The sequence below is a fragment of the Oxyura jamaicensis genome, chromosome 5, assembly GCF_011077185.1.
Source record: "Oxyura jamaicensis isolate SHBP4307 breed ruddy duck chromosome 5, BPBGC_Ojam_1.0, whole genome shotgun sequence".
Classification (NCBI taxonomy): domain Eukaryota; kingdom Metazoa; phylum Chordata; class Aves; order Anseriformes; family Anatidae; genus Oxyura; species Oxyura jamaicensis.
This window is the reverse complement of record NC_048897.1, coordinates 30,965,361-30,992,930: the sequence shown is the minus strand read 5'-3', so window position 1 is coordinate 30,992,930 and position 27,570 is coordinate 30,965,361. Positions and strand designations below refer to the sequence as shown.

At 57.8% G+C, this 27,570-nt stretch overlaps 2 protein-coding genes across 10 annotated transcripts; one reads left to right on the top strand and one right to left on the bottom strand.

Moving 5' to 3' along the window:
- Positions 1–222: 222 nt before the first annotated feature.
- Positions 223–6,452, bottom strand: PEX16 (peroxisomal biogenesis factor 16). The gene is made up of 11 exons (XM_035328275.1): positions 6,221–6,452; positions 6,049–6,084; positions 5,856–5,932; positions 4,463–4,596; positions 4,085–4,191; positions 3,556–3,636; positions 2,914–3,066; positions 2,481–2,553; positions 2,076–2,195; positions 1,806–1,870; positions 223–743 (listed from the first exon to the last, which is right to left on the bottom strand). Exons 1-11 carry the CDS (start codon positions 6,441–6,443, stop codon positions 685–687), a joined length of 1,128 nt encoding a protein of 375 aa, XP_035184166.1. The 5' UTR covers positions 6,444–6,452; the 3' UTR covers positions 223–684.
- On the top strand, positions 6,431–27,570 carry LARGE2 (LARGE xylosyl- and glucuronyltransferase 2). 9 transcript variants are annotated; one of them, XM_035328273.1, is made up of 17 exons: positions 6,431–6,541; positions 11,232–11,397; positions 21,528–21,701; positions 22,017–22,273; positions 22,416–22,498; positions 22,738–22,861; positions 23,104–23,275; positions 23,432–23,536; positions 23,781–23,893; positions 24,009–24,134; positions 24,342–24,497; positions 24,620–24,777; positions 25,062–25,340; positions 25,628–25,774; positions 25,936–26,131; positions 26,220–26,851; positions 26,905–27,570. In XM_035328273.1, exons 3-16 carry the CDS (start codon positions 21,602–21,604, stop codon positions 26,415–26,417), a joined length of 2,214 nt encoding a protein of 737 aa, XP_035184164.1. In that variant the 5' UTR covers positions 6,431–6,541; positions 11,232–11,397; positions 21,528–21,601; the 3' UTR covers positions 26,418–26,851; positions 26,905–27,570. The 9 variants fall into 9 exon arrangements, with proteins under 9 accessions (XP_035184164.1, XP_035184156.1, XP_035184159.1 ...); XM_035328265.1 differs by having other exon boundaries at positions 24,614–24,777; XM_035328266.1 differs by lacking the exon at positions 6,431–6,541 and adding an exon at positions 9,336–10,008 and having other exon boundaries at positions 24,614–24,777.

The following is a 27,570-nucleotide window of genomic DNA, read 5'->3' as shown; positions in this document are numbered from 1 at the left end:
AGGGGCTGAAGCAGGCACCTGGAGTTACAGGTAGTCATAGTTGAGCATACAGGCCAGAGCAAAAAGCCTCTAAGAGACGATATTAAAACAGAAAGCATATCCCTGAGTAGACAACTGCAAAAGCTGCTCTTTCTGATAGGGACAGACCTGCTGGCAACCAGACTCAGAAGACACAAGGGAATCCCTGTCAAGCAAGGGAAAGGAGGTCCTTCAGCTCAGCTCTTTCAGTTCAGATGGTTTATTTGACAGACAAGCCCGCTCCAAGCAGATTGGCCAGGCGCAGCCAACATAAGCAGGGTGCAGGTCAACCTCAGCGCCGTGAGGTGGGAGACAATGCTCTCCAAAAATCACTACGCTACCCGGCTTTATTATAGTGCAGCTGTACAAAAAGAGAAAAAAAAAAAAATCAAGTGCTTAAAAAAGGTCGTCCCGTCACCATCACTGCAGCCACAGCACTGTCCACAGAAAGAGGTGGCCAGGGTCTCTCCGCACATGTAGCGTCCATCATTCAGTAAGATCAGTTTAAAAATTACATACCCCCCCCCCCCACCCTTCAGAACAGGAGCTTCTCATTGATGATTTAACTGAAAATTAATCATAAGCAACACCCCTTCCCCCAGCCTGCTTGCCCTCCTTAGAAACATCCAGCCATGATCTTCGCAAGTAAGAATCATCATTTTCTCATCAGCCCCAGTTGTAGAAATAGATTTTCTGCCAGGCAGGTAAGTAATCCATCAGCGGCCCTGAAACAAGAGAACAGAGGGATCGCACATGTAAAGGCAAGAATTTGAAGCTGTATGCATATGAGGTAGCTACCCCCTCCTCATTGTGTACCCAACAGTTCCAAAACTCTGAGAAACCCAAGAAAAATAGGTACTTTTGCCAAGAAGGGAGGCAACTCTGGACGGTAGTGCCAGAGATTAGAGCAGGACCAAGAGGTGCGTGAAATATGGTCAGCACAGGTACAGTGTGGAACATCGCTCCCTCAGTGCTGACGTGTCCAAGGTCTGGAGGGAAAGGGCTTCTGCAGTGCCCCAGGGGAAAACCTGCGTACAGTGAGTCAGGAGGACACAGCCATGGCACAAGGAAGAGGCAGACAACTCAGCAGTAATGGGCAGGTGCAGACACAGAAGGAACTGCTGTAGAGCAAAAATGCTTATGCTGGCACAAGGATTAATGCAGGCTCCAAAGCCTCTCTGAAATCAGTAACTAGAGGAGTGGCTCCTGAGCTAGCCAGCTTTGTGACTTCCTCAGAGAAAGGACAGACCCATAATGCCAGGCTAATCTAATGCCTTATCGCTGCCATGAACCGCTTCACATCAGCAGGGAAGAGGGGGAAGTGAAATTTTGGCCCATGATAAAGGGATCCTCAGGCAAAGGACTAGGAGAAGACAGACCTGGTTCAGCCCTTTGGTTTACACTCCATCCCTGGCTGGGTCAATACCTCTAGGCAACTGTTTACCCCTCACATCTGTATTGCAGACCGGGGATCAAAGAAAAGAGTGCAGAAGCGCTGGCTGCAAAACAGGGCTGTGGTGCACTGGTGCAGCCGCAGAAAGGCAGCCCAGGGGAACAGACCTAGGTGGCAGAGACAAAGCTCTGCAGCCTGCAAGAGGAAATGATTAATTTTTTTCTGTTCCAGTTTATAACAACACCAGTACTAATACAAGGTGAACTGCTGCTAACCATCAGGGACTTCTCAGTTCCTTCCTCAAGTAGTAAACTCATTTACGAACATTCTAGACAGCTCCTGTGATTTTTCTCCACCCAACAGAACCAGGGATACAGCAGTAGGGCCCACTTACGTGTGATAAAGCCAAGTCCAGGCACGTAATCAGCCAACAAGCGCAGGAGGAAGAGGATCCTGCCCCTAGGAAGGGAGAAAGTATGAGCAAGTCCAGTGGGACATCTGTCCCAGCTGCTGCGAGCACTAACAGCAACGGCAGCTGTCAGGCAAGGGCTTGTATTAACCTGGCCAAGGCACCCAGAACTCTTCAGATCTGGTCACCCAGTCCCCTAATGCTATTTCTATTAAAAGGGAAATTCTCAGCAAAAGCCCAGCAGGGGCCCCTTACTCTGAGTATCTGTCATAGAAAGGAGATCTCAACAGGTAGTACAGCAGCAGGATGGTTCGTCGCCTCAGCTCCGCTCGCTCTCGCCTGTTCAGGTCTTTCAGATCACTCAGCAAGCTCAGACTGGAAGGAGAAGGGCAGAGAGCTAACTCAAGGCAACAGCAGCCAACAGAAAAAAAGAAAGTGCCCTCTGTTTGCAGCTCCATGCTGAGCAGTCTGCACCAGCTTTCTGATGGGCAGTACAGAACAGAGAGTACTGCAAGTGTTGTAGAAAATACCTAAGAGTGCAAATCTGCCAGTTAAAAACCAGGCCTAGCCCCTGTGCATATGTCAGTAGGGCCTGCCCTGGATTTGGGAGCAGGGGGAAGTATGATGCTCAGCCACCAACTTCAAGCATCTTAGACTGACCTTGAAATGTCCAGGACTGCTGAGAGGAGCCAGGGTTTCCATGATCTCTGGCCCCATACGCCTAAACTCAATACTAGGAATGCACAGTCAAGGAATAGAAAGAACCAAAGATGCTTAACAAGAGGCACGCAGACAAGTGATCCCCTGGGTACCAGGAAAACTCTGCAGAGCCCAGGAGAATACACTCCGAGGCAGTGCTGGAGGGCCCCAAGGAACGGGAGGACTTGCACCCACAGCTCAAGCTGGTGACACTGGCTGTCAAGATGTAAGAGGAGGGAGGAGTCCCAAGAGCCCTGCACAAGCAGGGCAGCAGCAGGAAAACAGGAGCGTGGTGTGGTACCACCCTACACAAGGGCTCGTTGGACGAGCCCGTAGCACCCTCTGCTGGCACCCAAGGCACAGAGTGTGCCCTCATGCAGCCAGGGCAGGATACAGTGAAGCAGAGGACGGGTAACGTAGATCGATTCTGCAATGGTTTCTTGGAGACCCAGGGGGGTGGGAGGCTGGTTCATCTCCTCTGCTCTTCGGCTCTGCGTCTCCTCCCTCTGCTGGGGGGACCCCCAGTGCCTGGACTCCAGGGACGGAGCTGAAACAAAAAGATCAGGTCACTGACACAAGTAGTAGCTCCCTACAGCCACCCGACTCGGTCAGGTGCTTTCTGCACCATGAGGTATGGCATGGGAGAGGTTGAAGAGAAGCACCAACAGCAAAGCTGTGGCTGCCCCTCTCCAGCTGCTGCAGCTGATCAGCACCCTCAGAGCTTGCCTCCCCAGGGGACACAGCAGGGAGAGATATTCCTAAGATCCATGCTCCTCAAATCATTACCCCACTGGAGGGTTGTCTCCACCGCGCAGGTTGTTTTGGACAAGACAACTCTAAGTGCTGGTCTTGCACCATGTGCCTGAATTTCCATTGCTTTGATATCCCCCCACCCACAGGGCCCAGCAACTGGCAGGATATGCCCCCATACAAGTTGATCAGGTTTTGCTCTTCACTGCCCACACCCAGGTCACACATAAAGGGCACAGAGCAGAAACAGCTCTGACAAGGATAGAAAACAGGCTCAGCTACTTACTGTTCTGAAGAGACCGCACAACACGGCTAGAACGCCTGCCAACATAGGTCTGATCCTTCCCTGAGGAGTTGCCTTCCATGTCTGTGGGAGAAAACAGCCACAGGGTGAGGCTCCAAAGGAACACATCTGAACCCAGAGCTGGCAGCACCCTTCCCTACATTGCAGCAAGCAGACCAGCCTGAAGGTTTGACCTACTGAAGGACTAACACTACACAAGAGCTTTCAGAGGGTGAAAAGGTAAATCTGCCTGACATCGTCCAGGCCTAGCATCTCTTTCCTCACCATCAGGCCAGCGGACAGCTTGATCCACAATTCAGCCTGTGGTTCCAGGCTTAGACCCTTCTGCCCCTCCTTTCAGACTGTAGGCCAATACTGTCTCTAAACCAACCCACGCTCCGGGGAGGGTGGAAAGGAAAGCACAACACAGCGCAGCTTTGCGTGCTGAACTCTGAACAGCTCCCTAGAAACTCTGAGCAGGACAAGACGCGGCCCAGCAGATGCCAAACCGGTGACAGCACTGAGGGCTCACCTTCGGGATGGAGAGGCTGCTGCTGCTCCCTGTTCAGCGGCACTATGGGAGGAGATGTCTGGATGCCAGCTTTGTACCACAGCAGGAGCAGGAGGCGAAGGATGGCTCTGTGGGCAGACATGCAGAAGACTTCAATCCCGAGCTATGGAGCTGCGCTCAAAAGGTGACATCCCCAGAACAGGGGAACATTCAGGTCTGCTCAGGGAACTGTCAAGAGGGTAAGCGCCCCCTTCCAGCACAGCATCCAGCACACTGCAGGATTCCAAATTCCCCCAGCCTCAAGGATCAGCAGCTCAGTCCTGCTTGGCCTTTATCCTGGGGTAATGCCAAGTCCCCTCCAGCACGCACAGCCCCTTCCCCTCCGCCTGCGGCACTTACTTAGCCAGCTGGATGAGGACAATGATGGTCCATCGGCCCATCTCCCCCCACATCCTGGCCGTCCCCATCTCTGCAAAGACCTCCACACATTCTAGCACGCTCAGCCAGGTCCGCAGCTTCTGCTGGGGCAGTGACTGCAAAACACAGAAGGGGAGGAAGGGGGACAGGATGCAGGTTCTGCTTGTGAGTTAAAAGGGACAGGCACACAGCTCAAACTGGTGGGACTCTCAGAGCTAAGAAAGTGATGGCCTTGGAAGTCACAGCCTCAGAAACAAGAAATGGTGCTTCTCCTACAGCCAGAGGCTACAGGCAAACCCTTTTCTCTACCTCCAAGCAGGGGCAGAAGACATCACAATATTCAATGGAGCTGCTACCTCAGAAACAGGGAGAATTTCACAGCTGTAGGTCAGGCTGCTATCTACTCCAACTAAACAGCTTAACAAGTATCCTGGATTGCGGCACAGTGCCCAAATGGTAAAATCCCCTCTTCCTCCTTGTTCTAGAGCTGGGGCGCATGATGAACCTCCTCCCTTGTCAGAGTTGAGAAGACAGCACACATGGAACACAAGAAAAGGAACCCAGGGTCCACAGCCACTCCAGCGTGAATACCTGCTAAATACAAACTGACAGCGTGAGCCTAGATCCCAGGCATGAACCCTGTCACAGCCGGCAGGGACTCTTCTGGCCTGAGCCCCTGCTCCCCACAAAGGAACATGCTGGTGCTGTCCACCACAAGGCAGAGCATGTATGACTTGAAAAGCATCAATAAGGAAAATACAGCTGAAATCCTCTTCACCCCACATTCATCCCTTAACACCCAGAGAATCGAGTCTTCAGCATTTTTGGTCATTACGTACCTGATGTCCCAGCCAGAGAGCTGCCTGCGCGGGCTGACACTGAGCCACCCACATCCAAACCCACTCAGCAGGCAAGCTTGCGACATCGAGGAAAAGAAAAACCCTCCTCCCCCTTCCCCCACAGGGTCTAACAAGTGCTGAAAGCCAACCTGGGGCTCTTGCAAAAGAGACATGGCAGCCAGGTGCTTTTATGTTTGCTTTGCTCAACCCCCCACACAAGGGAAGTCTCCAAGGAACCAAATCAGAGCAGGAATGGTTATTCAGTGATTGCGCTCCTCAAAAAGAGCGGTGGGGCTCCCGGAGCAAATCAGGGCCTGATTTCTGTGCTCTGGGAGTGCTCTCCTCCAGGCCAGCAGCTACGGTGCAGGGCTGCTGTTAGCACGCTTTCAGCGGCTGCCTCTGGCCTCTGCGTACCTGGCAGCTAGGAGAGTCCGCAGCAGGGCCCTGTAAGTTTCTGTGGGCATCCCCTGGGCGCACGGCTCCTGCTAGGCAGAAACCCACGTCCCGATTCCTCCTCCCACTCTCTCCGGCCTTACCACGGGCAGGCTCCGCTGCAGCTCCTTCCGCAGGATCCAGTCGTTCAGCAGCACCAGGAGGTTGGAGGCAGAGTACACTGCGAGGGAGCGAGCACAGCGCGGTTACGGGGCGCAGGGGAAGGAGAGGGGCGAGGAGAGCCCCAGGCTCACACCCGGTGACGGCCAACGGGGACACCGGGCCGCCACTACCTACCGAGCTCCGACAGCTCGTGGGCGTCCGCGAAGCGACCTGCGGAGGGAGGAGAGCGGGTGGCACCGGGGACGGCACCGGGGACGGCACCGGGGACGGCACCGGGGACGGCACCGGGGACGGCACCGGGGACGGCACCGGGGACGGCACCGGGGGGCAGGGGGCCCGTCCGCACCTGGCAGCAGGTAGGAGAGGCCGCGCACGGTGCCCTCCAGCTGGGCGGTGGCGGCCGGGTGCCGCCTCACGTAGTCCTGGTAGCGCTGGCACAGCTGCCGCAGCCGCCACGCCGGGCCGCGGGACGCCGACGGCGACGGGGACGGCGACGGGGACGGCGACGGGGACGGCGACGGGGCCGGGGCCGCCATGGCACCGCGCCGCCTCCCGCAGCCGCCGCGCATGCACGGCCCGCCCAGCGCCGGCCGCCCCGTGGGCGCCGGGGCGGGGGTTTAAAGGCACGGCGGCGGCGGTGGCCCCGGTCCCGGTGGGGGCCCGGCAGGTGCGGGGCGGCTCCGGGCGGGCAGCGGGGGGAGCTGTGCCCGGTGGTTGGGGGTCCCGGGGGGCTGGGGTTAGGGAGGGGCTGCCCGGTGCTCGGTGCCTCCGGTGAGGGGAGCCTGCCCGCCCGGAGAGCTGGCGGAGGGGTCCGCGGGGGGCTGTTACGTCTGGCGGCAGCGCTGGTTGTAAAAGGGGCTGTCGGTGGTGGTAAGGAGGGAGCGTGGGGTGGCGGGTATGTGATGAGGTATGCTGTGTGGGTGCTGCTGGGTGCCTCTGCCAGCAGCTGGGGGTGAGCTGGGGGGGTCTCTTTCGGGGGGCTCAGCTCTGATCCCCCAGGGATCCACAAGAGATCCATCTCCCTGTGGCACGCAGCCGAGGGCCAGCTTTTCACCGCTGATAGGGACTTTGTTTCTGGGTGTGTAGCACCTGGCAGGCTGCACAGGAGCAGCCCCCAGCTCCCAACGTGCTGAACTCCATGGGCTGTGGGGTCCAAGGGGTCCATACAGCAGGCAGCAGATAGAAACAGTAAGGGGATCTTGGGGGTGGGAGCCTCTCAGCCTCGTTTTCCCCTTCTAACTCGTGTCCTTGCTCTGGACTGGTGGGGCTGGAGGAAGGGAGATGGTCAGAGCCCTGCGGTCAGAGCCACCCTGCTCCTTCCTGCATGTTATGGGTGCAAGGGACTCGCACAGCCCTGCTCGTGCTGTGTCTTTGCTGTGCTTAAGCAGCAACCCGTTTTATAGGTGTGGGATGCACCTGGCTGCAGCCTGTTGCAGAAAAAGGGCCCATGCCTTTGCTAGGTCCTTCAGACCCTCCCTGAGCCACGCTGCAGCTCTGCTGGGCTCAGCTGTGGCCGGTCACCCTGTGCTGAGCCCGCCTGGCCCACAGCACGCCTGTGGTCAGTGCCCCCGAGCCGCCCCATGGCAAGCCTGGCGGTGCAAAGGTCAGCAGTTGCACACCTCTGTGCTGGAGCGCGGTGCCTTTGAGGGAGCATGGGGCGGGCAGGGAGGGCGTTCTGCAGCCTCCTGAGTGCAAACAGAGCTCTGCCAAGCTACCCCTCCTTCCTCCTGTCCGGTTACCTCTGCACAATGGGCGCAGTGTCTGCCTGCGGCTTCCACCGTGAGGATTACGGCTGCATGGGCAGGCACTTTATCCTTTCTGATCTCTCCCCCCTTCCCCTGAGGGTTTGTTTTCCGGCAGGCTGAGTTCGTGAAGGGCACGAGATACTGCTGGCAAACAGTCTGGTGCTAAAGAAAACCTTTTAGTCAGAACTGCGTGGGTTAGACCCAACTTTCCATTTGCATGTCGTGTTACTACCTGTGAGCCGCTCCAGTGGCGGAGCTGCTAGCGTGTGTGCCGAAGTGGGGTGGGATTGCACCTGAAGCCCATGATAGAGGCCTGCAGAGCAGCCTGCTCACGGTAGGCATACGCACTGCCAGTGACTCTAGGGGCATATCCAGTGCCGACTGCCGGAGCTGCTGCCCTTCAAGGAGAAGCTCTGGCCCTGCCAGACAGCAATCTGAGAGCTGGCTGCTGAGGAGGCTGCCAGAGACAGCTTGTCCACAGCCAGAGGTGAAGCCTGATGCACAAAGTCCTTGGGCTACTCTGAACAGCATCGCTAGATAGTGCGGCTCTTTCCCCTAATGAGAAGCTTTTTGGCAGACGCTTCCTTTTCCCTCCCTGTCCCGTGGCTCCCTCCCATCCGCTGGCTGTCCTGTCCGCCTTTCTGCTAGTCTCCCTCCTGCAGTGAGCGAGTTTGGAGGACCGTTTGAGTAGCATCACGGTGCCTTTTTATGGTAAATAAGCTGCAAGGGAGCACTGTCGGAGAGGCAGCTTCTCAAAGCTGCTGGGAGCCCATGAGATTGGGCAAGACTTCAACTGCCTTGGCTTTCCTAGCACTTACTGGTCAGGGTGACAAAGGCTGGTGCTTGCTGGAAGCCCCCTGGCTGTAAGCGAGGCCAAGCAGTTTCTCTGCTCTGATGAGGGATGCAGGCTCAGCAGTAACGGCAGGAAAAGAAGCACACCAGAAAAGCACGCGCTCTGCCAGCCCATCAGCAGGTGCCGTGCTGAAGTCCAGCTTGCCTGGCTGCCAGCATCTCGCTCTTGGCTCAGGTCTGCAAGGCTGCACCCTGCGTGGGGAGGCTGACCCCAGGCAGAGCAGTGCCGTGGGTCTGAGGCAGCTCGTCCTACAGAAGCCTTGCTCAAACCGTGCCTAATGCAGGCCATGGGGCGTGCTGGGCTAGGGGGAAGAGCTCGGCAGTGTGAGGCCTGGGGGCCTGTCTCCACCTTCCTGCCCTGCTCAGCCCCATGCTGTGGTGTGTCGGCCTGTTTTCTTTGCTTCTGGGTGAGCTCAGCCAAGCCTTCGGGATGGCTGGGGTTAAATTGTGACTAGCTCCAAATAACCTGTGGGCTGATGCATGTACAGAGAGTATTTTAGTCCCTGACACATGAGCCCTGCCTAGAATGGAAGGCCTGATGCACTCATGGCATCTCACTGGAGGCCAGCACCTTCAGGAGAGCCTCAATTCTCTGCCGAAATGAAGAGACAAGGGCAAGGAACTGCACCAAGCTCCAAGCGTGGCATTGCTGGGGGGTGACTGCTCACATCCCTGATCTTTTACAGCCCCCTTGGGGCCCGGAAAGGCAACAGCTAGGAGGGGATGTTGGCTGTTGTAGTCCTCGAGTTCCTGCAGTGCTGCTGACGGGTCTTTTGCTTGAAGCAGTAGTCTGTGGGGAAGGGAAACCCAGGTCAAACAAGATGAAGTATGTGTGTGGGGAGAGTGGGCTGAATGGGCCTTCTGACTTGGGGGCATTTTCTTGCTGTTCTGTCAGGGTGCCGCTGCCCTCTCCAGCTTAGCCAAGGCTGCAAGAGAGACTGGCTTCCCAGGAGGAGCAGCATGTCTGGCAACGTGTGTGAAGCCCTGCTGTGAGATCATGACCGCCTCCTGCCTTTTCCAGCAAGCTGTTTAGGGCCCTGGGCTGCTGCTCGGATAACTCCCATCACTGATTCATTTGGCAACGTGTGGCCTCTCCCAAATCTGCCTGTGCTAAGGCTGAGAGCGGGAGGCAATATCTTTTAATAACCATGTGATGCAGCTGGAAAAAACTTCTGGACACGCAGTTCTCTGGCGGCCTGGGTTAATGGACACGCTTCAAGGGAGAGATTCGGCCAGCTCCCCGGGCGCTGAGGGAGGCGGTGCTGCTGCGTTAGGGTGAGCAGGGCAGCTGCTGGTGGCCTGCAGCAGATGCAGGCTGTGCCCTGGAGGTCAGGCTCTTGCCACGTCCCTGCAGGGAGTTTGCTTTCTCCTGGCAGGGCTGGGGAGGATCGCGTCGGGCAGTGCTGCCTTGTGTGGCAGACACGTGCCCGGCTCTCCCCGCTCAGTGCCACCCCTGCTGAAGGTGCCTTTGGTATCCAGCCCTCAGCTGTTGCAACGCCGCAGCCGTGCTCCTGGCAGCTTCTGCTTCCTAGTCCAGGTGGGTGCCAGAGGCTTGACTCTTACCTGCTGAACTGACCCTTGTAAATGCAGGGCTCTGGGAACACCTGAGGGAGGGTTGTGACTGCAAGGGGACCTGGGCCAGGCTGTTTCTGCATCCTGGCTCATATCCCATTCCCTCTATCCGTGTTCCAGGTGCTTTTGGTCTGAGGTGGGAGCTGACAGATCAGAGTGGGGATGATGGAGGAGACATCTCGTTACTGATGTGTGCAGCAGGGTTCCCTCCTGTGTCCTCCATCACTGGCTGCCACCTCATAGCCAGATACCATGGGAGACTTGCAGAGCAGAAGTAGCATCAGGCTTTGCTGCTGCAAGAGGGCTTTGCTGGGCAACGGTGATGTATTTCTTCACTGGAGTTGCTGGGTTTTACTGCTCAGGTGGAAGCTGTCGTGCTGTTGTTGTTATTACCTGCCCTTGTTGAGACTGATGTTGCCTACCTGGTTTCGTGTTATGCAGTGCCAGGCCGACCTGGGGTTTGCTATGGATAGAGAGGTGCAGTGGGTGCTGTGGTGGGTCACTCACCACTCTGTTCGGGGTTGTAAAGCAGGTGGAGCAGACCAGAAAGTTGTTTTGGCACATGGTTTGAAGATGCTTATCCATCCAAGCAGGCAGGTATGGGGTGCTTCTTGGCTCCCAGCAGTGCAAGTGGCTTGGTGGTTTTTTTCTGCTCTCTCTCTCTCTCTGTCCTCCTCTCTGCTTTTATCTTGTCTCTCTCTGGGCTCTGCCTCTATCTGGACAGACTCTTGACCCACCCCTGGGACTGCCCAGGGTATGTTGCAGGGGCTCGGGTTACTGGACGTGATAGTTAATCCCCTCACTGCCTTACAAGCTCAACACTTGCTGCTGCTGTCATCTGGGAGGGGGCCAGGGAACTTGTCTTCCTCACCCGGCTCCTTCTCAAGAGTTGGTGTGAGCACTTGTGTGTGTTGCAGTGGAGCGTCCCCAGAAGTGCTAGCAAAGGCACAACCATCATGCTCTGTGTGAGGAGACATGCTGCAGGATGGGGCACTGATCTGCAGCACTCAGATATTCTCCCATGGGTAGCCTCAGGTGACGCTGAGCTCTGCTTTGTAGCAAGCTGGAGGAAAGGGACAGGATCATGGTGCTGGGTGGTGCTGCTTATGATTTATAACGCTCTTGGCTGTGCCGGGGCCTGGCCCCCAGCTCTTTTATCCAGTAGCTCTTTATGTGACTGTCTTTCAGGTTTCAGGTGACAGCAAGCTGCAAAACCCTCAAGTACAGCCACGATGTGCTGTCTGCCCCTCAAGTTGAGAACCCCCAGTTAGAGGGTGGTCCTCAGCCACCGCCAGGCCCTGCCAGCTTCTCCAGCCATTCCCAGGTACTCCTGCAACATTGGCAGCCTCCAAAGGTTGGTTATTTGTCTTGCTGAGTAGACACGTTTTGTGTGCTCTCTTCTCTTCGTGCTTCTGTATCCAAATCGGTAAACTGGGGATAATTGTATGGCACTGTGGGCTTCCTCCTTACTGGACGTGTGGTGTTTGGGACCAGTGGGGAGGCTCTGGAGACAACACTGACACTTGTAAGTCCCTGTGGGCCAGCTCTTGGGGAGAAATACCAGATTCCTGCAGGAATCCTTGGAACAAAATGTGGTCCCATCTCTGTGGCTGTTTCAGTTGAACTTCTGTGAATGTGTGCATCTGGATCCTTCTCACCCAACCCTAGTGTGGTCTATTGCTTGTTTCTAGTCTAGTGGGCAGCCAGTGATTGGGACTGGGGCTGAGGAGCAAGGTCTCTGGGCCAAGGGAAATTGGAAGACCCTCTTCTGAAGGCTGAGAGCTTGTGCTAGTGTTGTTCTGCTCCAGCAGCTTCTTTTCGCTCTGTCCCTTACACCAAGGGTTTCTGTGGGGCCACTGTTCTCAGCAGCTGCCTCTCCTCCACCCCTCATTAGTGCAGGGCTTGGCATGCCAGCGGGAGGGGGCCTCAGCATGTCTGCGCCTTGATCGGATTTGTCAAGGCTCCTTCCCTTTTCTTCCTGTTCATTGAGGGCTGAAACAAAGCAAACAGAAGAGAGGAATTCCAAAGAATAGGAGCGAGGGAAGAGAGGGATGCAGGAGTGACAGGCTGCCCCCGGCACCCCCCTTGGTGTGGTGGGGCAGAGCTGGAGGCTGAGCATTTTGGGAGATGAAACCTTTCCCGTTCCCAGCCGTGCCACCAGCACATGGTTGTGTGGGGCAGCCCAGAGTGCCTCTGACCCTGCTGCCTGGGTAGTTTTTCCTAGTGAGGCTGTCCCCGCTGCGTGCCGCAGCACCAGCAGCAAGGAGCGGGGCTCGGGCCTGCTGCCGCCTCTCAGTGTAGGCACGTGGGCCTCAGCAGAGCTCGAGGGAAACGTTATGTGAACTGCTTTGTTTGTCATGGGCTGTGATAAATGGTTTCCCTCTTTACCTGTGCCAGGAAGGTTTCTCCTGCCAGGGAGCCCCTAATGAGCCCAGCACAGAGCTGAACGTGCTGTGTGGGTGCCAGGGCAGCAAGGCACCAGCCCCTCCCAGCCTGGAGCCAGATAAGTGCTGAAACAAGGCACTTCTGTGCAGCCGGGTCTGGGAAGAGGAGACACAAATGTGGCTTGGAGCTCATGAGGCTTCCCAGGGGGCAAATGAACTTGTGAGGCTGCCTCAGGTAAAGCTTCATCCTGTCTTACAGCCCATTTCTCCGTCCTCTGCTATCCCCAGGACATGGTACAGGTTCCTCTGCAGCCTGCCCTCAGCCCCGCTACGGGCTGCCTCAGGGGAGGCAGCAGGATGTGAAGCAGTCCTGCCTGAACTTGAGGTGAAATACATCCCTACCAGTGACCCCCCCCCCCACCTTGCATTTAAGCCACAAGGAATCTTAAGCCACAGCCTCTGTTCCCTCTCCTTCTTCCTCCTTGTTCTACCCCTTCTGGCAGTCTCTGCACTCTGTGGTTTAATTAGAGAGCAAAGTAAAGTGCTTAGACTCCAAAATGTACAGATTAGGGGGTTACTAATCCTTTTCCTCAATGGGTGCTCGCATCCTGTCCAGTCAGTTATCAAGCTTCTTTCCCTAAAGTGGAAACTTGGCCACACTCAAGACCTCTCCCTCTCCTCTTGCTTGCGGCACAAGAGGAAGAAGGGAGACAGGGAGCAGGCGGAGGGAAGTGAGTTGTGGGCTTCTGCACTTCTCAGGGTGGACTTGTAGTCAGTACTGGCTGTCTTCATTTCTTGTGCCCTGGCTGTCTTGGGCGTTGCAGGAGCAGTAAAGTGAGGGGTTGTGATTTTCCTGCTTGCTGTTTGTCCTCCAAAGCAGTTCCACCAGGCTCTTTCACGGTTGGCAGCAGAAAGCTTTCTTTAACATTTTTTTGAGTGCTGTTTTCCGATTCTGACAGGAAAAAAAAAGGCACAAAAAAACAACGCTTTCTGGCAGAGGAAGCAACTCCTTCCCGGCACGTGTGTTTATATGCTGGATGATTTGGTCTGGGTCTTGTGCTTTCCCTGTGTGCGTACACCTCTCCCCGTGTTCCCATTTGTCACTCCTGTACTCTTATTGCCCAAGTGAGCCACGCTGCAGCACTGTGATCCCTGTGCTGCTGAAAGCTCAGGGCTCCCTGCTGGGAGCAGGAGGCTGGTGTTTGGCAGGGCTGCATGAGGTTACTGGTTTCCTCGTCTGTGGAGGATGAGGACATCTTTATAGGACAGATGCTGTCAGTGTGAAGGGGAAGGCTGAGCGCTTCCTGCTCCACGTGGAGGCACTGGCAAAGAGAACAGGGGTATGGCTTGGAAGGATGAGACGTCCTGAGGGTAGGAGGTGAATTCAACCCTGACGGTCACCAGGTGGGCTGTGCTCTCATCTGTCCCACTCTTGGTGTGGGCTGGGTGTTGTAGAGGTTCCAGCGGTTTGCAGAAGATGTGAGCTTTTATCCTGAGCTTATCTGTTGCTTGGTTGAGTCAAGGCATGTTTTTCCTTCCCTGCCTTTGTCTTCTGCTGTTGAGGTTCAGGATTTGGCTCAGCAGTGTGAGGAACACCAGGGATGGATAGATAGTGAGCAGCAGGATGAGATGAGGAGGAGTGCTGGGAAGGCTCAACATGGAATTTGGCTATTGGGAGCATTTTTCTTTCTCCCCTTGGCTTTGGAAACCACCTTCCCACTGGGATTTACTTCTCATCCTTTTGTCCCTATCGGTTGCTTCTTCAGTTTCCAGTTTGCAAAATGCCCCGTGTGCTTTTTTGCAGATAAGTTAGCAGTCTCTTAGCCTGACCAACAGCTCTACCTCCAGTGTCAGAGCCTATTTGCAATGCATAAGCATCTCTGTGGCTCAGGTATCACTTCAGGGCTATAAAGTGCCCAGGGCACTCTGACTGGATGGTACTACTGCTGCTTGGATTTTTTAACAGCCTCCCTCAGGGCAGGGCAGAGCCTGTCCTGAGCCATCCTGATTTGCTATTTATAGTGCAGTTGTTCCATTCTTCAGTGGACGAGCTCTGCTTTCAGCCCTGTTTGGACACTGAGGACATCAATGCCAGGAATAGCTCTGGGCAAGGAAGATGCAAGTGGCTGCTTGAACACAACTCCCAGTTTGGGCCAGTCTCTAGTGGAAGAGGCCAGGTTGCGGCTGTGCTTCTCACCCCTTTATCGCGCAGCACCCCACTGTCCTTTCTCCAGGCAAGTGCTTGCTGGCCTCTGGAGGGCTCGAACCGAGCTCTGAACAGAGCCTGTGGTACAGGAAACATCAGCGCCGACCTCAGTGCTGCTGCTTAGGCAGAGCTACTCCATCCCTTCGGCTTGTGATGCTCGCAGCTTGTCTGGAGAGCAGAACTGAGCAGATAATTAATTGCTTGATTTAGTGCCCAAAATGAAAAGCTGGAGGAAAAAACAACCCACAACCCAGTTTGAGGTACCTTTTTATCTTTTCTTTTAAATGTAACACAGCTCAATTTCAGGCAAAACAATGCAAAATGAGACTTTTTGCTTGGAAAACAAAGCATTTTGTTCTTGTCCAAAACTTGTCGTGAAGCAGCAAATAGCTCTGAGCTGTCTGGAAGCTGCAGTTTTCAATCAATAACTACTCAGCCAAAAACACTTACCCAGCTCTGCGGGTGACGAGGCACTGTAGGCACCTGGGGGCCTGGCTCAGAGCCCTGCCCCTGGCATTTTCTCGGAGCTGGCGGGGAGGATGGTATCATGCTTGTCATGGGCTTTTCCAAGCAGAGTGCTGGTCCTGGGTGGCTGGGGTCACTTTGTCTCCTTTTTGCTGTAATTAACCTGGTGTTTTGCATGAGATGGTGCAGACTCCGTAAGGGCTAAGTCTGGTCAGATGTGCTTGTTTGTGCTCTCCCTTGTCCCAGTGGGGAGCAGCTCCTGGTGTAGGTTGTTCAAGAGTGTTTTGGGGAGGAGGGAGACTTCCTGGAGGGAATCTCCTGCCAGCTTCTACCTTGGTGAACAGGGAGAAGGCTGCACACACTTGGGCAATGCTAGCTGGAAACTTGAGGCATTGCTGTTTCACACAGTGACATTCCCATCCCTCTGCTGTATGGGACATGACCGGTGTGTGCTCCAGCTGTGCTGACAGCAGAGCTGGAGCTGAAAGGGGGCTTGCTGCAGACAGAGTTGGGTAGAAGCAGGAGCTGCTGACTGCTGACCCTGCTGTTACCTCTCAGCTCTGACCACAGGAACTGCGTTTGCCGCAAGCCCACAGCAGCAGAAGTGTCAGGAAATGGCCGGGGTGAGCAGGTTGCAGTGCCCGGAGCACGTCCAGAGACCAGGACACTGTGAACCTCATGGATTCAGAGCTGGCCATTAGCTGCAGCACAGTCGTCAGCAGAAATGCAGATACTAGAAACCTAATCCCAGCAGAGGGAAGGAAGTTGGAGACCAGCCCAAATGCTGCTCCTCTTCTGTTTCACGAGGCAGGCAGGGTCCTTCTGTCCCTTGTAGTGCTCCTGCACAGAATCCAGGCTTGGTCCCTCCTGTGCCTAGCACATGGAGATGTGATCCAGGCCACTCTGTCCTGCTGATTCCCCTGCGAAGGGGGAATTTGTCCTGTGAGGGACAAATGCAGCATGTGCAGAGGAGTGCAGCCCAGTGCCCTGCTGCCCCGGTGTCCCCACAGGCATGGTTGAGGGCTACTGCGCTTAGCTAGAGCGGGCTGCATCTAGCAGGGCCTCATGATCAGCGTCTCTGCCAAGAGGAGTCGCTCCCTGATGCATTCCTGGGCTTTCAGGTGCGGAGAGGTAAGCAGTGAGGTGTGTGCCCATGTCAGACTCAGTCTGGACTTGCTGTTTTCCTCATGCTCTGGGAGAGGAAAGGAAACAGTCTGGTGATGAAAGTCCTTGCTCTGACCAAGCTGGGAGCTTCAACTAACACCCTTCAGTGACCGTCAGCTCCTGTTCCCTGTGTGGTATGCTTTTCTCAGGAGAGCGTAGCTTTTTCTGTGTGATCTTTGTGGAATAAAAAGCTGAACTCGTGCAGCTGCAGAACTGAGCAATGATAACCTCGTGGGCCTGGGAAGAACTTGATGCTCAGTAGTGAGCCACAACGGAGGCACAGCTGACTGCTGACCCAGGGAAACATTCGTCTTAGTTGGGATTTTCTCTGCAGCTCGGTGGTGGTGGAGGGATGACGACATTTTCTTGTTTTACAGTCCATGCTCTGGTGTCTCGCTCCGTGGCTTGATCCCATTTCTAGAATATGGGGGCTGCTTTGCCACAGGTACTCTTTTCCAGTGAAAATGGAGGTGAAATTCTCACTGAAGTTTTGCTTATCATAAGACTTGGGGAAGGAGGGGTGGAGGGGTAATCCGGAGCATGGGTTTTTAATCCTGCTTTCCTAGCCAAATTCCTTTCCGCCTCTGTAAATTCCTGCAGCTGCTCTGCTCTGAACTGCTTGTGTGGTATCCCCGGGCTGGTGCAGTCCTCTTTGGGCAGAGTCATTTTGGTGACAGGGAAGGGAGATGACCCCTAGCTGTATGTCACTGTGTCAGATGTGTGCTGCTGCACATGGCTTACAGGTGACCTGCTGAACAAGGAACCGGCCTGTCCCCTCCCATCTACTCCGAAAAGCAAAAGATTGTCCCCCTGTTGCCTCTCTTTGAAGTGTGGTGCCTCTTCTCCGCTCCTTGCTGGGGCCAGCCTGGCCACCTCTTTACTTGTAAGCCCCTGGGGGGGGGGGAAACAGGATGGTGGAGCAAGCCTTGGGCTACCCTGTGACCTGTGCCACCTCTCCCTAAACGTTAACTGCTCACCGGGCAGCTGCCCAGCCAGGCAGGGCGAAGGCAGGGGGGCTGAGCCAAAATGAGGGGATCCTGTGGGAGCATGGGGGGATAGCTGGCAGGTTGCCTGCTACTAGGGCCTCAGAGGTCGGTGTGAGCACACCCCACATTCCTCTGCTCTTCCCTTCTTGGTGGTGGTGACTGGGGTCTCTCTCTGCCTTTTGTCCCGTGATGCCCTGGCTCCAGGCTGTCCCCAGGCCTGTCTCTGCCTCCCAAGGTGGGAGGCCAGGCCCGGTGTTTGTGCAGCTGCCCGCCCCACTGGCCTGACCCTCCCTGTCACCCAGCTACTGCCCTGGCGTCACTGCAGATGGGGGAGTCCAGGTGGGAGGAGAGAGCTGTGTGTCTGCTGGCAGCCTCTTCCAGCCTTGGGGACACAGAGCCTCTTGTCCCGTGTGCCACGGTCCCCATCCCTGCTGAACCAGGAGCTGCCCTGCTCCTGGGGAGAGCGCGGCTGGGAGAAGTATGGGGGAGGGAGGGAGGACAACCTGCTGCGGACAGCACTTCTGCCCCGCATCCGTGCGCTGGGATTGGAAATAGAGAGCGGCGGTATTGGGAAATCTCTCATCTTACCGCTGGCAACGCTCGTCTGGCGCGAGCAAGGAGACAGGAGGGAGGGCAGGGGGGCTGAGTGCGTGGGCTGGAGGGAGGGGTAGGGCTGCACGGGGAAAGCGGGAGCGCTGCGGGGAGGCCAGCACATGTCCCACGCTGCTAGCAGTGCCCCCTGCACAGTGCCATGGCCACCGGTCTCTGGGAGCCGTATCCAGCCTTGCTCTCCCCTTGCTGCGTGTTTAATGTTGCCCGGGGGAGTAGAGGCTGTGTAATTGCCTTCCTGCTTGCCATCTCCTCCCCACAGCCGTACACATGCTACGTGATGGAAAGCACGGGGCAGGGACAGGAGGGGTCCCACTGACATTGGGGGAGGAAAGGGAGGGCTCCTGCTTTTGGCCCCGCTGTCTCAGAGCGGGGCAGCCCGGGGGTTTCCTCGCGCTGTGGGGCTGGGCAGGGCAGAAAGGCGTTATTAAGCTGCGACTGCCTGTTCCGACAGGGGCTCTGCAAGGACAAGCAAGAGCCGCTGGAGCGGGAGGTAAACGCATCTCCTGGGGCAGTGATTTCTGCACTGCCTGGGTGGAGACCCAGCCTGCCCCAGCCCTGCAGCTCGGGGGCTGCGTTTGCTGGTGCTGCTCCGTCTCTGCGAGGCAGGCCCGTGCTTGCTGCCGCAGCTCACCCTTTCCTGACAGGGTGGGGGGCAATTTGCGTTTCATCTCCATCGCCATGCAGGCGGTTTCATCCTGATCCCTCCATGCTGGTGGTGGTGGCTGCCTCTCACTTCACCCTTCCTGCTCTGGGCATCCTCGTGGGCTCCTGGCAGGGCAGGCAGAGGGCAGGGGCTCCTCCCTTTGCTCTGTCCTTTGGCTTTCCCCAGCCCGGGGGCCAGGCGCGGGGGAGCTGCAGGTAGAGGCAATCTCCGCATAGTTAGCATTCCCAGCCACGGCCTCCCGCTCCTGCTGCTGCCATCCCTTCTGTGGGACATTGTGCTCCTTGGGGAGCCCCACTTTCCCAGCCTGGGGGGGCTGGAGCAAACCTGCCCTGCTCCTGGGCTCCTGGCGGTGTGTGGGCAGCTCTTCCTTCTTTTGCACACCTACAGCTGCTTTTGCAGCCTGTCCATATCATTCAGGCTGCAGGCAGTATCTCCTCCCTCTCAGTCGCTAGCAGAGGTGCAGGCCAGCCCGCACCCCATCCTTGCCACACTTTTATCTCCTTCCGAGGCTGGCCATGCGCCCCATCTCTGCCAGCCAAGGGAGGACCAGGTAGGCCCTGCTGTCCTCCATCCCCCCCAGTGTCCTACGTGTGGAGAAAGCCTCCTGCACCTGCCCTGGGAGACCAGGAGGCTGGTGCTGGACAGGGGGTAATTAATCCTAACGTTGCCCTTATTGCAGCAAAGGAGGGGTACTCCCTCCGGAGCAGGGAGTTGAGGGCAGATTTGTCCTGACTTACTTTGGGCAACTCTGTGCCCCTGGTGCTGGGGGCTCTTGAGTAGCAAGTGAATTTAATCTCGTTTTGTTTGTTCTTTCTTCCTCCGAAAGGGGGGCCAGCGCAGGGCGTGCAGGGGGGGGAGCTCGGGTTTGAGAGCGGGGAGGAGGGGGGGAAGTGTCAGATCTGAAGGGAGGAGTAAAGGGAGGATTGGGAAAGGCAGACCCAGGAGGGAGCTGCAGCAGCGGGCTGCGAGCTGGCTCAGGAGGTGCTGGGAGGAGGAGAAGGGGAAGGCAGGTAAGGAAATTACTGCCTCGGGGGCAAGTGAGAGGCCAGGTGAGGGCTGGGGGTGCTACAGAGGGGATGGAGTCCTTGGTTGCCTCTCCGGGGTCCCTGCCAGTGGATGTGGTGCTTCTCCTGGTCCCCTTCTGCTCCCCAAAGCTGCCGTCCCGGTAGCGTGCTCCCATGCAAGGAGTGCTGCTCCCCACGGGGAGGGCCCATGGTGCTGCAGACAAAGTGGGGCAGGGAGGCCAAAGGAGCCAGTGGAAGCGGCTGGGGTGTTGCTGTGTGCCCCAGCTTGTCCCTGCTTTGTTGGCACTCAAGTCCATTTCCTATCTGTTGGCTTCTCAGCCCTTGTCCCCTTGCCCAGGGGCTGCCTAGGCTGGCCTGGGTGGCGGTGCCCTCCCAGCCCTGCCTCAGCCCCAGGCCCCAGCGGCCCCTCAGACATCTGCACATCAATGGGCTCCGGCTGGGGGTAAGCCAGGGGGAGCAGACCCTAATCCGTCCCATTCATCGGGAGGCAGCGCGGGCTTTTGTGGCCATGCGGGGCTGAGGGCAGGGGCTGGGGCTCCTGCTGGGGCAGGCAGGGGCGTGGAGCGAGGCTGGCCCACCGGGACAGCGGCGTGGTTTCTTGCTTCATGGGGTCCTGGTCTGTGCTGTGCACCTGGCTCTTGGGCTTGGGCAGGGCTTTCTGCAGCTTTCTGCCCCTGTGTTCTGCTTGGTTCTCCTCAGGAGGTGCAGACAGCATGGGAGGTGCAGACAGCATGGGTCTCCACCGCTTGCTTTCTGCACAAAAAGGACAATTTGGGCATGGAGGATGGGGAGCCCTGTGTGGCCAGGGCACAGGTGTCTCCAGCTGTGTGCGTGGGGACAGCGGTGCTTCCCCCGGCCAGGATGTGGGGACAAAGCGTGCAGCGTGGTGCCATCCTGAGGCCAGCAGGGCAGGCAGGGCGCTGGGGGTCCCGTGGGCATCGCTGCCTGCTGTTTGGGTCAGGTAGCAGATCTCAGGGGGAATCCCTCCTCTTTTGCAGCCCCTGGCTGCATTTGAGCTTCCCCCTTCTCAAAAACAGAGTTCTTTGTGGGCTGGCTCACAGCCGCACTGCTGCGGCCTCCTCCCCACACAGCCCCCAGTATCCAGTCACTCCTGCAGGGCCAGTGGCTGTCCTGGTGGTGTGGCAAGGGCGCTGTGCACAGGTCCCCGCTGTCCCCTCGGCTCCAGCAGCCCTTGGGCCACATGTCCCTTTAAGCCAGCGCTCTGGGAAATGAGTTTCACTGAACTGCTTGGGATCTTTCCAAAAGCTTGGCCAGGGCAGGTAGCTGTGCTCAGCCCGGAGCAGAGGGGGAGGCGTTTGACCTGCTGGGGACTTCAGGAAGGGACAAGGGACACTGCCGGAGTTCCCCTACACCCGCTGGCAGGAGAACTGGGAAGGGAGCCAGCGTCCTGAGCTCAGGCTCCTCGCTTATCTCCTCATGGGCCGTGCTCCCTGGGCTGCACGGCTCGCCCAGCCTGGCCATGTCCTTGAGGCCGGTGTCTCAAGAGCAGTCCCGGCCCCTTCAGCCTCCGGAGGTGGTGGGGGAGGGCTCTGCTCTCCCTCTCAAGGGCAGGCAGCATTCACCAGCCCAGGCCGGCCACGCAGCACGGTGGGGTGGGGGCAGCGGGGCAGGACGGCGTCTCCTCCCCTGGGAGCTCTCATGCTCTCCCCTCAGCCCGTGGGATGGCAAGGAGTGAAATCACTCCTTCCCTCCTCCCTTGCTTGCAGTTCCCCCTCCGAGGGCCATGAGGCCACACCAGGGTGGTGGGACAGGTCTGGGGGCGTCCAGGTTCCCCAGCATGGGGAGGAGGGTGCCAGCTGTGGGAGGGTTTCACTGGAGAGCTGAGGGGCGTCCGTCCTGTCACAGTCTGTGGAGTGAGCCCAGGACAGGGGATGTCCCACAGGGGGACACTGAGGCACCCGTGTGAGGGCTGTGGGGCTGTCAGTGACTCCGCTCTCTGCTTCCCTGCCCCTTGCAGGCTCTAGGATGCTGGGGCCAGCCGGGCTGGGCCTGCCCACCTGATCCTCAGCGCCCCGCTCCCGCCGGCCCACCATGTTGCGCTCCTGGCGTGTGAAGCTGAAGCTGCTGCTCGCCACAGTGATCCTGGCCGTCCTCCTCTCCTGGCTCTACCTCTTCGTGGGCAGCCTCGAATGTGAGTGGGTCCTCCACCTTCTTCGGCTCAAGAGAAGCACAGGGCAGGCAGGGGAGGCCAAGGCCTTGGGAGGGTTGCACTATGGCTGTGCAAGTTGCTGTGGGTGTACCTGGCCTCTAGATTCCCAGGGACATCCGTGGGGCCTGGGGGAGTGGAGCTGTGACATTGTCCGGACACATGATGTGTCCTAGGACCTCTCTGCTCAGGCTGGGACTTGGTCCTCCCATCCTCCCCAGTCCCTCCTTGGCTTAGCAGTGCCTCATCGAATTCCTCTTGCCATGTCCAACACAAGTCCCACTCTCCATGTCCCTGCAGATGGCCGCTTTCTCCTGCTGTCACCATGCCTGGGCGAGCAGCCGAGCCGCGACATGGAGCGGGAGGCGCTGGCCTTGCAGGTGCGCCGGGTGGAGGAGGAGAACCAGGAGCTCCGCCGGCAGCTCGGACAGGCGCAGGCGGATGGCAGCGACGGCAGCCCACCGTGGGGGGCCTCTGCCGAGGATGGGTCCCCCCCCGGGGGTGAGAGGAGCAACCGCACGGCCTGTCCCAAGCAGCGGATGGTGCACAAGTGTGAGGTGGGTGCCCACACTGGCATGGTGCCACGGTGGATGGGGAATGTCTGACAGGAGGCCAGTGCCCTGGCTGAGCTTGGGAGGATCTGAAAGTCCTGTGCAGGGGGGGTCTAGTCTCATAAGCGCAATGTTTGTCTCTGGGCAGCTCCTGCACGTTGCAATTGTGTGTGCCGGACACAACGCCAGCCGGGATGTGGTCACCTTGGTGAAATCCATCCTCTTCCACAGGTAACAGGGATGTTTTGGGCCAGGAGCTTGGTGGTTTGGGGTTTGCAGATGAGCAGTTCTGGAGGAGAGTCCTCCCTCTGCCTCCTGTGTCACTGATGAGGCTTAAAGGGACAGAAGGAGGGTTGTTTCCCCCCAGGGGTGGCTTTTCTCCACATGCCTTTGGCAGGGGTGGGAGAGATGGGGACCACGTCTGCTTCCTCCTGCTGTGGTGCTGAGTGCTGCTGCATTGCCCTTGGCAGGAAAAACCCCCTCCACTTCCACTTCATCACGGACTCGGTGGCCCACCAGATCCTCCAGACGCTCTTCCAGTCCTGGATGGTGCCCTCTGTCCACGTCAGCTTCTACAACGCCGATGACTTGAAGGCAGGCACTTGATCCCCTCCGTGCTCTCCCCCCTTTCTTTTCCAGCGAGGTGCTTGGAGGGTCCTGGGGGAGCAGCAGGGGAGGGGGGTAGTTAACTCTTCTACTGATCCCACAACCCTACTGGTTGCTCAGCGGCTCTGCCCCTCTGCTGGCCTCCTCTGCACGGGAGCAGAGCACAGCCATTCTGCTCAGGCAAGGAAGGGCATGGCCGTGCCCAGCCCTGAGGCCGTGTCACCTTGCAGCCAGAGGTGTCGTGGATCCCCAACAAGCACTACTCCGGCATCTATGGGTTGATGAAGCTGACACTTACCAAGGCACTGCCCTCCAACCTCTCCAAAGTCATCGTCTTGGACACCGACATCACCTTCGCCACCGACATCGCTGAGCTCTGGGCTGTGTTTGGGAAGTTCTCTGGTGAGGACAGGGTGCCCTTGGGACCTGCTGGAGCTCTGGCCCACTGCCCATCAGGGTGGTGGTCCTCATCAGCCACAGCACCAGTGCAGTGGGTTTGCTTGGGCCCTCCAAACCTGCAGCAGGGCGGGCCACATGTGTGTTCCTCTTTTTCCTCAGACAAGCAGGTGATCGGGCTGGTGGAGAACCAAAGCGACTGGTATTTGGGCAACCTCTGGAAAAACCACAAACCATGGCCAGCCCTGGGACGTGGCTTCAACACGGGTGAGCATGGGCTGCTGGGGTTGCTCCTGCCCCCTGATGGAGCATCCAGCTGGGGCAGCTTGTGGTGTGGGGAGGCTGGGGAAGGCTGAGGTGAGGCAGGAGAGTCTGTGTGGGCACGAGGGGCTGCTGCAGTGTCCTGGTGGTTGTGTGGGAGGATGCACAGAAGCGGCATGCCCCAAGACCTGGAGGCATGCAGACCACTGTGCTCCCTTGGTGACCCAGTGCCCTCTGTCCTGGCACCCAGGGGTGATCCTGCTCTTGCTGGACCGCCTGCGTCGCCTGGGCTGGGAGCAGATGTGGCGGCTGACGGCAGAGCGGGAGCTCATGAGCATGCTCTCCACCTCGCTGGCTGATCAGGTAATGGTTCCTCCTCCAGGGTGGTCGGCTGTGCTGCGTTCCCATAGCACTGCTGGCACATGGGGACTGTGCTGGCTCCTTCACCCTCCTGTGCACTCACCTTTCTCTCTCCTAGGACATTTTTAATGCGGTGATCAAGCAGAACCCAGCCCTGGTGTACCGGCTCCCATGCTTCTGGAACGTGCAGCTGTCTGATCACACCCGCTCAGAGCAGTGCTACACCGAGGTCTCGGATCTCAAGGTGGGTTTTGCTGCCTTTGAGATGGGGGCAGAATTGCAGATTCTCCTGATAGGGGCCCTGTGCTCTTCCTCCTAGGAGACACATTACAGGGCCTGAAGGACAGAGGACGGGAGGTGGAGCTCTGAGGGAGTCAGCATGGTGTCTGGGGTCTTGGGGAACTTTGGGTGCTGCTGCCTTCTCCATGGGGTGACGTGCTGCTGTCCCCAGGTAATCCACTGGAACTCGCCCAAGAAGCTGCGGGTGAAGAACAAGCATGTGGAGTTCTTTCGCAACCTCTACCTGACCTTCCTGGAGTATGATGGGAACCTGCTGCGCAGGGAGCTCTTCGGCTGTGCCAGCCTCCCCAGCCCGCCCAGCAACCAGGTGAGCCTGATGGTGACTGTGCCCCTGACCCGGAGCCCGGGGCAGGCAGAGGCCCCGAGCAGCTGCCCCTGCACGCCCTGGGTCTCCTGCTCTACCTCACCTTTGTGGTGTTGCAGCTGCAGCAGGCACTGGAGGAGTTGGACGAGGACGATCCCTGCTACGATTTCCGCCGGCAGCACCTCACGCAGCACCGCATCCACCTGTTCTTCCTGCAGTATGAGTTCCTGGCCCTCCCCAACCCCACCGATGTCACCCTTGTGGCCCAGCTCTCCATGGACAGGTACCTGCCAGTGGGGTTGGGTGGTTGGGTTCCCCACGCTGCTGCCTCTGGGGCGACTCCACAACTCCGAAGCTACCTGAGATCTCTCACACGGGCTCCTCACCCTCACGCTGGAGCACTGCAGCAAGGAGCAGCACCCTGTGTTGGGGAACAGTAAATTCCTTCCACGTTCCCCTGAAGCAGGCTCAGCTGGCACACAGCTTGCTGACAGGCACCCTGTTCTGGGTCTGGCCGGACTCCCACAGGACAGAGCTCCTGCTCATGCAGTGCCCTCTGCTTCACAGGCTGCAGATGTTGGAGGCCATCTGCAAACACTGGGCAGGCCCCATCAGCCTGGCGCTGTACATGTCGGACGCGGAGGCCCAGCAGTTCCTGCGCTACGCCCAGGCCTCGGAGGTGCTGAGCGCCCGCCGCAATGTCGCCTACCACATCGTCTACAAGGAGGGGCAGTTCTACCCCATCAACCTCCTGCGCAACGTGGCCTTGGCCAACACGCAGACGCCATACGTCTTCCTGACTGACATTGACTTCCTGCCGATGTATGGCCTCTACGATTACCTCAGGTACGGGGCTCATGGGAGGTGTCCTGGGCAGCAGTTCTTCACGTGCAGAAATGGTTGGGTTTGTGTTCAGCTGTGTGATCCTTCCTGCTCTGTCTTTTGTCAGACAAGGGTGGATGAGGAAGGAGCAGTGGCTGCGAGGGGTGCCTCATTCCTCATGCTCCTGTACGGCAGTACTGCAGGGTGCCTAAACCCATTAATACCCTTCTGGAGCTGTGGAGGGGCTGAGGAAGGGGGCTGTGGCCACAGGTCATGACCAGGGAGGCCTCACACCCTTTCTACCACCACAGGAACTCCATCCAGCAGCTGGAGCTGCCCCACAGGAAGGCAGCTCTCATCGTGCCAGCGTTTGAGACCCTGCACTACCGCCTGACCTTCCCCAAATCCAAAGCAGAACTGCTCTCCATGCTGGACATGGGCTCCCTCTACACCTTCAGGTAGGACTGGAGCTGCCCCACCACCCAAGGGGCTGTCACACCCGGCAGAAGCCAGTTTTGTACCCGTGTACCTTGGGGCTGTGGCGCAGCCAGGTCAGAGGATCTTTTGTTTCAGGGAGCTCCCACTTTTCCTGGTGTCTCACTTCCCTCTCTCCTCACAGGTACCATGTGTGGCCAAAAGGCCATGCCCCGACGGACTACGCCAAGTGGCGGACAGCCACCGTGCCGTACCGCGTGGCGTGGCAGCCAGACTTCGAGCCTTACGTTGTAGTGAGGCGAGACTGCCCCAAGTACGACCAGCGCTTCGTGGGCTTCGGCTGGAACAAGGTGTCCCACATCATGGAGCTGGATGCGCAGGTGGGTGAGGGGCAAAGGTGCTGGGCGCTGGTGGGGAGTGAGGTGTTGGCGCCGGTGCCGATGGTGACGCTTGCCACTGTGCCCCCAGGAGTATGAGCTGCTGGTCCTGCCCAACGCCTTCATGATCCACATGCCCCACGCCCCCAGCTTCGACATCTCCAAGTTCCGCCTGAGCGCGGGGTACCGGGGCTGCCTGCAGACGCTGCGGGAGGAGTTCCACCAGGACCTGTCGCGGCGATACGGGGCGGCCGCGCTCAAATACCTCACCGCCGAGAGGAGCCTGTGACGCCTGGGGACAGCGGGTGCGGGGCGCTAGCAGCCACCAGGAGAAGGGAGGGCGCAGGGCCTCCCTCCTGCCCCAGCCCACCTCATAGCCCTGCCCAGGGATCCGAGCCAGCAGCAACAGGATGCCTGTGGATAAGGGAGGATGCCATCAGTGAGAACAGGCGGTGTCTGTGGGTCAAGCCACTGCAGCATGGCCAAGGGTTTGTCCAGAGCAGCAGCCTTCCTGTGTTATGGGGAGCCGCCACCATGCCAGGGATCGCAGGGACTGGTCCCCCCATCCCTTGTTTTAGCAGCTGTGGAGTGACAGCCTTCATGGGTCACCTCAGGCTGGGGCCTGGCTCCTCAAGAGGCCTGGGAGCTGTGCCTTTGCCTGCTCTGCCTCTGCTCTGCAGTCACAGTTCCCAACCCTCCACACTCCCCCTGGAGCTTTGGTGAGTGGGAGAAAGGGATGGAGGCCATCCTTCTGCATCTTTGTTGAGCAAGCTCAGAGGCAGCCTCCTGATGCCTTGGGAGGTGGGGGCCAGAGATTAGCAGGAGCTTTAAGTGAAAACAGGCTGTGGTACAAATCCTGCAGTCATCAGGATGGGTGGAATAGCATCGCAGTGGGCCAGCACTCGTGTGGAGGAATTCCTGGCAGGGACCACCCCGTGCCTCCCCACTCTCAGCAGCTCAGAGGCTGCCATCGACAATCAGGGATGTGGCTGACACTGGAGGAGACCGGAGCTGACCGCTGTGGCTGGATCCCCACACTGGGAGCAGCTTGGCTAGGCACTGCTCCACAGCTATCACACACTGGAGCACAGAGGATGCATTGCTTTCCTCACGCTATTTAAATTATTTAATACTTTTCTCCGAAGAATTAAATGATTAGGGTGTCGTGGGTGTTTTTTAATCCTTTCTTCCTTCTGGATGATTTTGCTGGTGGCACTGAAGGATCTCCAGGCCAGCTGCTGCTGCAGCCTCTGCTGTTCTCTTCTAAGCATTAGTCTGGGCTGCAGGAGCCAGATCTGTGCAGGTGTGAAGACTTCCGTCCATGGTGGGAACAGCCAGGAGGAGCCATACAAATCGCATTGTCTGGAAAGGGCACAAGCGCCTCTTGCTTATTCTCTCTTTTTAATTTAATTTTTAAATTAAAGCTTTTTTATTCTTTTTCA

Excerpts from the sequence above, each read along its gene's own strand:
- PEX16 (XM_035328275.1), bottom strand. The coding sequence starts at position 6,443 with ATGCGCGGCGGCTGCGGGAGGCGGCGCGGTGCCATGGCGGCCCCGGCC. Across the intron at positions 4,597-5,855 it reads TGCAGCGGAGCCTGCCCGTG|TCACTGCCCCAGCAGAAGCT; the intron begins GTAAGGCCGGAG and ends TGTGTTTTGCAG. Across the intron at positions 2,196-2,480 it reads GCAGTCCTGGACATTTCAAG|TCTGAGCTTGCTGAGTGATC; the intron begins GTCAGTCTAAGA and ends TTCTCCTTCCAG.
- LARGE2 (XM_035328265.1), top strand. The coding sequence starts at position 21,602 with ATGTTGCGCTCCTGGCGTGTGAAGCTGAAGCTGCTGCTCGCCACAGTG. Across the intron at positions 24,778-25,061 it reads GCCCAGCTCTCCATGGACAG|GCTGCAGATGTTGGAGGCCA; the intron begins GTACCTGCCAGT and ends TCTGCTTCACAG. Across the intron at positions 26,132-26,219 it reads TCATGGAGCTGGATGCGCAG|GAGTATGAGCTGCTGGTCCT; the intron begins GTGGGTGAGGGG and ends CTGTGCCCCCAG.